Source organism: Phyllostomus hastatus, unplaced genomic scaffold (assembly GCF_019186645.2).
Source record: "Phyllostomus hastatus isolate PE091 unplaced genomic scaffold, TTU_PhHast_1.1 phas_contig_118, whole genome shotgun sequence".
Taxonomy (NCBI): Eukaryota; Metazoa; Chordata; class Mammalia; order Chiroptera; family Phyllostomidae; genus Phyllostomus; species Phyllostomus hastatus.
The window spans coordinates 147,815-160,113 of record NW_025333543.1 but is presented as its reverse complement, the minus strand read 5'-3'; the positions used below and the strand labels follow the sequence as shown (position 1 = coordinate 160,113).

Below are 12,299 nucleotides of genomic sequence, written 5' to 3'. Positions count from 1 at the left end.
CCAAGTGATCATTTTTAAGCTCTACTACTAGCTTACAGCAACCAATATAGATGTCCCTCCATATCCATGGTTCCAGATCCCACATGGACACCAAAATCCTCCCATGCTTAAGTCCCTTAGTCAGCCCTCTGTATCAGTGGATGCAGAACCTGCAAATATGGAGGGCCATCTGTAATTAGAACTATAGTATTTCCTGTTTTCAGCAAGTTGATCAATTAAAAAAAAAGGAAAAAAAATCCTAAGTTTCCCAAAACACAAAGACACCATTATACCTTCACTGTTTGCAAATCTGGTATTGGAGTTGGAACTAAAAAAGTACCTCAGTACAGTAATAAATATTTTTAACAATGGCATCTGAAGCAGGTTTAGGTCAGTGAGACCAAATAAATAATCATGTACTATATCATAAGAATTAGGATTTTAACTAGGTTTTATACATGTGATAAAACTACATACCAGGCACTGGCTGCCTCCTACCCACAAGACATCCAACGTTAAGAGACCTGCTGCCTCTCTCCAGGAACAAGCTTCTGTACCAAAGTTTAGTCCGTTAAGATTCTCTCCTGGGAATTTAGATTTCCAAACTTACTCACAGGGCTGAGTGGTTTGGGGAAGAGATAACTGGAGTTGAGAAAAGTTCCACTGACTCCTGCTCTTGTTCTCAGAACTTCCCAGGCTCCTGCTCTTCCTAAAGCGCTATTGTCAATTCTGTTTTGGATTCCATGAGATCATTTGGTAGTCAATAAATTCCTTTTGCTCAAGCTGGCCAGAATGAGTTTTTATTACTTGTACCCTCCCCCCAAAAGACAGAAGGGAAATATAAAAAACCTCAACAATATACATCTTAAAGTAAATGTGGGGTAGGCACAACTAGGTTTACAGTTTTAATACAAATAATAATACAAAAATAAACTGTTTCGCATCCTCACAATTGTAAACCTAATTTCGCCCATGCCTTTATTGATATTATATATTATGTATATTTTAATACCTGAGAGCGCAACAAAAATAAGAACATGTTTTTTCACTATATGCTATTATATACAACTGTATAAATGAGATCTGAAATTTACACCTTCCTTTGACCTGAAGTATTATAATAACCTAAGAGGACATTCTGCCTTTATTTTATTCTCCATAAATTCTTCTCACCAATTATCTTTTAATATATAAATTCATGCTTTATAACATAATGATATATACAGTAATTTAAACAGAGCCACTTTAAAATGGAACTGCTATTCCAGCAAAACCATCATGCACGTATTATGCCTCAAATCTTGGGCATGTTAAAACAGGGTGAAATAACCTCTGGAATGGGCCTAAAGCAACATCGAGTATCCAAGAACTACTTGCAAAGATAACAGGAAAGCAGTTATATTACTGGACTGAGGACTACTGGCCTGAATATTACAAACATTGTTTAGAATGAACATTATTATGTTATGCTATCTGCACCAATAGAAATGCCCTTCTTCAACTGATATAATTGTTCTTCCCTTTCTCATAAATACCTACTGCCTTTGTTTTCTAATCAGAACATGATTTGGGCTTCTGCCTGAATCAGTGCTTTCCCAAATAACTGTTTTTACTGATCTCAAGTAAATTGAGATCAGTAAATTGCTTATTGCCTCTCACTCTGAAAAACCTTTACATTTTTAGGTTAACATTAGGTTTCTATTTGATAAGAATAAGGTCCAAACTCTTTGGCAAGGATTCAAGCTCTTCCTTAACCTAAGGCAAGTAACTTACACTATTATCTCCTGCTATTAACTCAGTATGTGTTAGAGATAGCAGCCAAATAATCTACAGATGCCCAAATATACCATACCATCTTAGCTTCATCACACCAGGAGATGAATCATCCCTTTGTCCAGCACACCCATGCTCACACACTAACTGCCCATTAGTCTCTAAGTAGCCATCTTCGTTATCAGATCAACTGTCACAGTACCACAGTGTTTCAATTCAAGTAAACTTTATTTTACTTAATAATGGGCCCAAGTGCAAGAGTTGTCCATCCCTGGGGAACTGATAAATCCATGTGTACCCAGTGAAAATGGTATACTTGCTGACATGAAGTAATATCAATAAAAAAGTAAGTCTGTGCTTGTAGAGCTATATTTACTCAGAGTAAGCATATGTATATATTTATTACTCAATAATACATGCAAAACAATCCCAGAAGGATATAGACAAAAATGTTACTTAGTTACTTTTGAGTGATAGGATTTATAGATGATTTCCACTTTTGTCACATTACTTTGGAAACTGCCAAACTTGCACTGTAAAATAGAAATACAATGTGAATCATGTAAGCAAATTCATATTTTCTAGTAGCCAACATTACATTAGAAGTAAAAGTATTTGGTGATTATGGCTTATAGATAAGTGAAATGAATGAGAACAACATTATAATGAGATGGAATGGGAATGCTCTGTTATAAGGCACTAACTATCACTACCTATGAAGTAATGTAGTGTTATTTAAAATTGGACGTAGATTGACTGCTTGTATATGTACACTGCAAACTACAGGGCAAAATTTTTCTAAAGAGTATAATTGACATCTTAGGAAAGGAGAGAAAATGGACTCATAAAATGCTCAATTAAAACCAAACAAAGCAGAAAGAGTGGAAGAAAAAAAGAAACAACAGAGCAATGAATAAAAAAAAGTTAAGAAATATAGTCAACATTAATACAATTACAGTAGAAATCACTTTAAACACAAATGGTCTGAAAACACAATTAAAAGACAGACTGACAGAGTGGATTAAAAGAACAACCCAACTACTTGTTGTCTACAAAAACCCATTTCATTATAAAGACATACATATTAAAAGTAAAGAGATAAAGAAAATTATACTACGTTAACACTAATAGAAAAAAGCTGGAGCAGCTATATTAATTTTGGGCAAAGCATGCTTCAGAGCAAGGAAAATTATCTGGGATAAAGAGGGGTATTATATAATGGTAAGGGGGTCAATTATCCAAGGACACATAACAATCCATGTGTATGCCTTTAACAAAAGAATCAAAATGCAACACATGAGGCAAAATCAGAAAGAACTGCAAGGAGAAACAAATGAATTCATTATTTTAGCTGGAGATTTCAATACCTCCCTATCAGCAACTGACAGATCGAACAGGCAGAAAATCAGTAAGGACCGAGTTGATCTCAACGCCATCCATCTGTTAATCAGCTGGATCGAATTCACCTTTATCCACTACTTCATCCGACAACAGCAGGACCCACATTTTTCTCAAGCTCATGTGGAATAATCACCCAGGCAGAACACATTCTGGGCCATGAAACACAACAAATTTAAAAGAATAGAAATCATACACAGTATAGTCTCAGACAACAGTGTAGAAGTCCTGCAATTCTTACTACCTAGCCATTTCCACTAAGACGTTCTGTTGTCATCTGGAATTCACAAAGCCAACTAATTTTTTCTTCACAATCTTTTCTAGAATATAGCTTTGAAATGGTAACTATGAACCTGGACTGACTGGTAGTGGCTGCCTGTAGGCATATGCTGAGTATTCAAAGGCCACACCTGGACACAGTAGGAAAAATGCTATGAGGATTACATGGTGCCTGCCTTCCACACAAACACCAACGACTTAACTATATCTCTCATAACCCTTTTTATGTTCCAGATGCTGCTATAATTCAGGTTCCTTAGTCAGGCCAAGTTTCCTAAAATAATGAGTAAGAAAGTGTTTAGTAAACTTTAAAGCATTCCTATTATGAATGACAATTTCCAGTTTTCCTCCTCTATAGATCCTTCCTGTCTTGATACTTTTTTAATCAAAATATTTGTTTCCTTACTACTTAGGGACTAAAGCTTACCCGCTAAGTCTGAAGTTCAAGATTTTCCAAAATCTAAACTCAATTTGCCCTTCCTTACTATTCACTACCTCCTCAAGCAAATACCATTCTCAATTCCAGCCAAGCCACTCTAGTCTATTCAATACTTCAAACACCATGCAAATTTTCGACTCCAAACTTGATTCCACATTTCCCTATTCTTTAACTGAGCTGTTTCTTTGCTCATGACATAAACTCTACAGGCCATTTAAGGTCCTTATGTTCAAATCCAACAATGATGTATTAAATCCCACAGTGATATACTTCTCTCCTCTCTATGCAAATTTTTATTATAGGTAGCTTATAAAACGCGCGCGTGCGTGCGTGCGTGTGTGTGTGTGTGTGTGTGAATGATTTCTGTGTTCCCCAGCTGTACAGTAAACAAGTAAAGGTACGAAGACCTTCCTTATCCCTTCTATGTACTTCAAGATATTAGGAGGTTATGTACTCAGTAAGTCCTCATACTTCCTCATGATGATGTTTCATTAATACAAATGAAGAAAATCATTTGAGTTTCTGACTAGCTTTATGCATTACTTGTAAATCAATCAGTTCATTGTTACAAAAATTTCTTAGATATTTAGGTATCCTCTCATATTTTTATGGAAACAAAAGTATTCACCATACTGGAGGAAGTATTTCACTTAAAATTTTTATTACTAGAACCAGAGGTATGATAAACTTCACGTCTATTTTAATACTTAAAATACTAGATAATTTTAACTTTTTAAAATCCTTATCCAAGCATATTATTCGTTGATTTTTAGACAGCAAGGAAGAGAAATTGAGATAGCAAAACATTGCTGTGAAAGAAACATTGATCAGTTGCCTCCTATTTGAGTCCCAATCAGGAATCGAATCCTCAACCTAGGTATGTGCCCTGACCTAGGACTGGACCCACAACAAGCTGGTATAGGACCACACTCCAACCCACGCAGCCACCTCTCCAGGGCTCTCCTCATATCATTTTTAATGGTATGTTATATTCCTGGATGTCTTTCTTATTTTTCTTTTGTTTCAATGTATCTGATATTTAATGAGTACTTATTTTACAGGGGAAAATTCCTATAGTAAATATATTTTTAAAAATCACTATGGCAGAGGAACTAAGGATATTGAAGGACAATTAAAGTAAACTAACAGATAATCATACTAATTGAAATATGAAGCTACTATAAATCTTTTATTTCACTATTTTCTTAAGGGGGCTTTTCTAGATACACCTTTTCAACCTTACTTTATACCCAATTATTTGTTATCTTTTTAAAAAGGGTCAATTCCTCTATAACACATTGACTCCAAAATGAAACTGATGTTTCCTAATTAATTTCATTCTCCTATATTGATAGTATAGTGGTGCAATCCTCTACTACTAAGAATACTGACATGGATACAATAAATAAAAGCAGAATATACTTTTGTTACACTGTATTTATAAATAAAATTATATAAGCCAAATTTTTCTAATTATTAAACAATACTTAACACTTAAAAATACTGACATGTTCTGTCCTATACCAATAAAATCACCAAGTCTGTTCATTTTAACTATTGAGTCTAACACAAACTAAAAACTTAAAAAATCTTTTTCACCTTAAAGAATAAGCAACAAAATGTATCACCTAAAGATCATATCATTAGTACAATTTCATGTAAGAAATAAAGTTCTAGATGGAATTGGTCAACAAGAGAAACTGTTAAAAACCACTCCATCTTAATTAAGAGGCACCACACTTCTTCTAAGCCAAAAATTCCTTCCAATTAAAAGGAATAATTAATAATTCAAAATTAGTTAAGACTGACCATCCTATTACTAATGCCTTTTAACGACGTTCACCTGACTTTTCAAAGTGAAATGTTTATTAAATTGTGATGCTTAAAAAAGGTGAGTTAGAAATGGGAATCTGCAATGAAATGATTTGAGATTATCTACCTTTCACTCTGATATACACGATTTTTGTCTCCATTGTGTAAAACACAGATATGCCAAAATTAACAGATGGCTATTCTTTCCCTGCTACAGTCTCTGGCATCTAGAATAGTTAGAATGACAGAACCTTAAAGCTGGAGACACTGGTGCTATGTTGTCCATGCCCTCATTTTCAGATTAGGAAAATGAGGTTCAGGAAGGTAGCAATTCTTTTTTTTTATTTTTTTAAAGATTTTATTTATTTATTTTTAGAGAGGGAAGGGAGGGAGAAAGAGAGAGAGAGAAACATCAATGTGCAGTTGCTGGGGGTCATGGCCTGCAACCCAGGCATGTACCCTGACTGGGAATCGAACCTGGGACACTTTGGTTCGCAGCTGGCGCTCAATCCACTGAGCGACACAAGCCAGGGCTGAAGCCAGCAATTCTTCTTCATGTTCACAATTAACTGGTGGCAGAGCACAGACTAAAACCCAGGGATGGTTAACTCTTATGCCAGTATCCCGGTTTCCCTCTTTGGTCAGCAGCAAGGCAGGGCTAAAGCTACCCAGAACTTCCCAGAGTCTAGTTCCAGTTACTGCTGTAACTCTGATTTACAGAACCTGTAGTTAACTGACTTTATTATTTTGTACTGATTTTTGAGAGAGACAGAGAGAGAGACAGAGAGACAGAGAGAAATAATTATTTGTTGTGCCACTTATTTATGCATTCATTGGTTGATTCTTGCATGTGCTCTGACTGGGGATCGAACCCGCAATCTTGACACATTGGGACCATGCTCTAACACTTAGAGTCTAGCCAACTGAGCAACCCAACCCGGGACTATACTTAACTGATTTCAAATAAAATTATTAGAATTAGCTTACCTAAATCCAAACAAATACAATCTGGGGTTCGTAATTTTACTTTAAAATCTTTCTGCTGGTAACAGGAATGGTACTGTACTAAGGATAACATTCTTTCATACGCTTTTCCAAACTCCAAGAACACTTTGTAAGTGTCAGGTATTCTAAGTGCTTCATATTGACAAAACATGCATTTCTGAGTATGCTACAGATTTTTAGTAATTAGTTTTTGTGTGCCATGAGATGAAAAAGGTTGAAAATCACTGTTACAGAGCTAAGAACAACAAGAAACAGGATATATAACTCAGACCTGCTGGATTTTTCTGATTCTCCCATGCTTATATTATAGTCTACCCTGTATGACAGTTTTGTGGTCACTTTTTTCCTCCATACTAGGCAAGACTGTTTTCTCATCTTTGCATATTCCAAATCCCATGAATTTTTAACCTTTTTCCTTTTACATTACTCAAGGTGAAATACATTCCTAGCCCTAACTGCCTTAATTCCACACAATGATCCCTCTAGGAAACTCTTCCCTTTAGACCTATTAGAGTCTAGCCAACTGAGGATTTAAGGATTTAGAACAGAAACAAGTAACTGTTGGACAGTTACTGTTACCACCTATATCAGGAGCATCATTAAACCGCTTTGTTCTCCTAATAAATGGAGACTTATTTCCAAATACCATAGGCATTAGAAATGGGAGGTTTTAACAACCTGATCGAGCAATGAGAAATGCTGAATGCATTCCTGAGTAATAAACAAGTTAACAATGAAAACAACTCCGTTAAGTATTCAGTAATCTGTAGCTAGGTGCTATAAAAATTATATGGAAGACCACATAGGCATAAAGTCTTAGCTCCCAGAACTATATAAAGGGTGAGAAAACAAACAAACAAAAAAAACCCCTAAAGAATGTAAGCCAGTTAAAACAAGTGCTGAGGAATTTAAGGGAATGAAGATTAAAGTCAGTTAAAAATGGTATCACTAAATCTTACAACAAACCAACCAGGTGAGATGGCAGGGAAAGGTAACTGTCAACAACATGGCTAAGCCAGAGGTGGTTACAGAGACTAGTAGAAGACTGTATTTTTTCCAATCCTTACCTAATTTCTAATTCAGGACTATATATTAAACTCTACTTGGCAAAACAGCACATGCTCTATATAGAAAATAAGTTAAATCACACTCCATGAAAGGTAACAAACCTACAAAACCAAGACCTGATAATCTTGTTAGTTAACTCTTCCTAATTGTTCTCAGAAAATAATACCAGCTAATGAACTACTTACTTTATGTAAAAGTACATGACACATATTGAATATATTACATATAACTTCGAACGAAACCTCAACTTTCACAAAATCTACTTTTAAAAACTGTGACATAACAATAGATTTACTAAAGATTCAACTTCTGCAAGAAAACAACCAATAAAGTCTCAAATACCACCTAGGCATATTTTCATCTAGTGAGAGAGTTCCGAATAATCTTTCTGGTGGCTATACTTGCCTTTATTCCCTAACTCTCTTTACCTAAGGGGGAAGAAATCCTACTGGAGTCTTTTTAATTGTCTTTGAATTCCCAGCAGCACTCCCTTAATTCAGGCCCTCATCATATTTCACATAGACCACTGTAAACACTTAAGCTGACCTCCTTTGTCTGCACTCAAACAATCCTCAATCCACCTTCTATCATGCCTTCACCGTTCTCCCCAAACTTTCTGAAAGTCAGATCTTTATCTTGTGGTTCCCCATTAACTACTGCAATACTTGAACTGTATCTCTCTTACATCTATGAAACACATATTGGTAGGTATCTCAAGGGGTTAGAGAAATGCTGCACTAAAATAATTTGTTTTAACCTTAAGTCACAAAATATAGAACAAAGACTGAGGGAAAACCTATTAACATTTCCGTGTACTTCAAGATTACCCTATCAAAAACCAGGGGACATCAGCAGGGGTTCTCAAACTGTGACACATATTACAGTTTTCTGTGAAGCCTGCTACAAATAGAAATGACTAAGTTCCACATCAGAGCCACTAAATTTGATTATCTAGGAATTCAGCCTAGCTATATGCATGTTAATATAATCTACAAATAATTCCAAAGCATACCTAAATTTGAGAACCCAAGAAGAAACCCTCCCTGATCCACAACATACTACAATATTAGTAGGTCCCCTGACTTTCCAAGCTATTTCATACCTCCCATCAACCCCGGGGGGCGGGGGGGAGAACCTACTAATCTTAAATATCCAGGTGTAGCCCATTCTAAAAAGCTTTTACTCAAACTCTTTTGGTTTCCCAATCTTTATAAAAATAATAGCACCCATATATTTACACACAGTCCTTCTAATCTACACCCCCCCCACACACATGAAATAGTATCCTTATTTCAGAGATGAGAAAAGCAATTTTAGAACAGGGAGCTTAAGAAACGTGTTCAAAGAGACCATATGAGTCTGAACGGAGCTCTGCCAACTGCAAAGACATCTTCCATTATGGTATGCAGCCTCTTACACATCACTCTGAAGCATTGACTAACTCATCGGTTTACACACTTGTTTCCCATTTTTACACAGAAAGCTTCTTGAGCGCAGGCATCAACCCTGGTTTTGACCTCAACATTTAGTTACTCAATACATATTTGTTAAGTAAAAGGAAGGAATGCCTGAGCGCTGGCACTATAACTACTCCTCTAAATACACTTGCTTAGCAAATTCGGTCTGACCTGTAAATCTTACTGCTGAATTTTAAAAAATGAAACAAATGCATTTCAGTAATATCTTAAACTACAAAAAAAATGCATAGCTAGCAAAGGGAAAAAATTGTTCCAAAAATTAAAATAATCCTACTTTACTCTCTGATAAACTGGAGATGTCAAATTTAAAGTTAATCTTTCCAATAATTTCATACCAGAAGAGCAGGTAACTACAACAGTGTAGTTTTAAGTGACAGAAATCCAAAAGGTAAAGCTGATTAATAATAGATGACATAAAGAAATTGAGCACTGAATACAGACAGCTTATTTGGCAATCCACTTACACTAACCAGTAAGCAACACTATCTTTATCACAGTATTCTTCCACATGTGTCATTTATTGAAACCAGTAAACCTTATAGGTAAGACAGAGCAATTACTCATTATACTTGTAACGTCCTTCCTGCATAAAGTTAATGTGTCTGGTATGTAAAACATAGTACACATAACTACTTCCTTTCTGACAGCAAAAGTAATAAACCAGCAATATTTTAATTATTTTTTCATTTGCAAATAATTTAACATTTCAAGTGATGGAGATTTTCCTAAATTGAAAATATGAAAAAATTTGTGCTGCTTTAAGAATCCTACACTTCATATTCATTTTGGGTTAAACAAAGGTGATTATTCTTTTAACTCCACTTTTGGGAATAAATCAATAACAAGAAAGAAAAAACCCTTCTAAAAACAACATGATGTAGTGGAAAGTACAACGGACTAGGCAGGCATCAGGAGTCCTGGTTTTTTAGTTCTGGTTACATTACTAAATTGCTGTGTGACTTAGGGCTCACTGGCTCAGTTTTCTCATTTGTTTAAAAAGCTGGGGTAGGGGGGTGGGACTTGATTACCGCAAAAGTTGTTTCCCCAAAACTCTGATTTTAAGCCACCCCTCTTATTTCATTTTTCTAATCAGTAAACTCAAGGAATGTTCTTTAAGGGCTAACTTCTGAAATATGAAACATCTGAATTGAATGTACTGATTTCAATCTCCAACTGCATAGGGCAAGAAACAAAGGGTAGGCTCTTATAAAGTTAACAATCCGGTAACTTTCCAGAAATTGTCTAATCCTAACTTCTTAAGGAGGTGTCCCTGTTTTGGCATATTTAACACTACTATGCAAAGTTGTAAAGCTGTTGTGTTGACATTTCTGGAGGTGTCTCTTGGGTTCCAGTAGCTCATACTCTGCAGGTCGTAACAAGCAGAGAGGAAAGGGGATCAAACAGCGTTTCAGCAAACTCAACCAAGTTCAACCAGGCCACTACACCTCACTAAGATGCAGCTTGACAAGGCCTACACCAAAGTAGAACCTCCCCACCCCCGAAGTGCCAGCAGCCAATATAATGAATGCTTCCGTCAACAACACACATTCCCCTTCCCACAGCAGAACTACTTGCTCCCAACCAGCCATCTGAGGTCGGAACAGGCCGCACAACACAAACTTAAGAATCATTTGCAGGCCCCAAAAGGCCAAGAACTACTATAGATTGCAGCTCCCCTGCGCAAGGTGGGGAAAGGAACACCTCCTCCCACCAATGCAAAAAAGGAAAAGGAAAGAAAGAAAGAAAAAAAATCAGTTGGAGGGAGAGTAGAAACCAGGCCTCAGGGAGATTCCTGGAGAAATGAACCCTGTGTCTGTGCAATGGGGAGCAGTAGCATTTCCTGCCCCCGTCCTGAACCGATGCACTTTATTCTCTCCCGAAACTCTAAAAGGGATTGAAACCCACTTCACGGTCCGTTTCATTCATATTTGGGCTTCGATCCCTACCTTCCCACTCCTGAAACCTCTGGCATTGTGAAGAAAAGTACCCCCAGATCAAGCGATAAGAGGCGAAGAGATGGCCAGGGTAGGAGCCAGGTTACTAAGACCCAACAGCTCTTGCAAGAAGAAATTCCCGTTGGGGCCTGACAGTAAAGTCTGAAGCAGCAGCAAGGGAGAGGACCCGGCCAAGCAGGAATCCAGGACAGGCCAGCGGAGGTGACACTTCCCTGCTCCCGGGCTGCTCTGGGAGGCGGTGTCCAGCCGCCGCGGCCCGCACTGCCCGCACCTAGGGGAGTGGGGGCCAGGGCGCCGACACCGGGCCGGGGGGTAGGCCTGGCCGGCAGCCGGACCCTCCCACACCGCTCTCGCCTCCTTCCCCGCTCCCAGTTCCTGGCCCTGTAGCCCCGGCCCGTAAGGTAACGTCGGTGGGGGGCGACGCGGGTCTCGGCCACTGACCACACATTTCTTGCCGAGGAAAGAGAAGAGAGACTCGTTCTCCTGCGGTGTAAGCAGCAGGGAGCCCACGTTGGTGACCCTCCGCGGAGGCGGCTGCTGGCCGGAGCTCATGGTTACGCCGGCGGGGCTGCGAGTCCAGGGCCGTCTCCTCCGGCGAGTGGGCGAGCGCTCGTTCCCGTTCTCGGTGACAGGGACTGGAGGAGGGGAGTCACAGGCTCAGCATCTCGCAACTCCTCCGCCGCCGGGAGGAGGAAAAAGGAGGAGCCGACGACGGTCGCGCAAGGCTGAGCTCAGGCCGGATGGCCGTTGTCCTTGGACTGCAGCGACTGCGCTACACTCCCAGCTCCTCCTCCACCCCTTCTTCCAGGGCTGCAGCGGCTTTGGCGGCGGCGGCAGCGGCGGCGGCGGCGGTAGCAAAATCCAACATGGCAGCGAGGGCGGGCGAGACCACAGGACACAGGACGCGGGGGGAGCGCGCCGGAAACGCGAGGCTGCGGCCCCGGCTCCGGAGGAACTACTCCCAGCGCCGCGGGTCTCAGCGCAGCGGGTCTTGCCCCGCCGGCCCGAGGCCCCGCCCCCTTTCCGGCAACGGCGTGGGGTGCTCGGTCGGACGGCGAGCCGTGGTGCTGGCTGTGGGACGCTGCTGTGGGTGTAGTCTTTGGGGTGCTCCCG

General features: G+C 39.1%; 1 protein-coding gene across 2 annotated transcripts in view; it reads right to left on the bottom strand.

The window, feature by feature from the left end:
- The window catches only part of WASL (WASP like actin nucleation promoting factor), a 65,417-nt gene extending 53,324 nt beyond the window's left edge, over positions 1-12,093 (bottom strand). Inside the window, exon 1 of one of the 2 annotated variants that reach the window (XM_045847505.1) lies at positions 11,628-12,093. In XM_045847505.1, the coding sequence (XP_045703461.1) occupies positions 11,628-11,738 (111 nt within the window). In that variant the 5' untranslated portion in view covers positions 11,739-12,093. The remainder of the gene's footprint in view (positions 1-11,627) is intronic. The other variant, XM_045847513.1, reaches the window with a different exon arrangement.
- Positions 12,094-12,299: the final 206 nt, after the last annotated feature.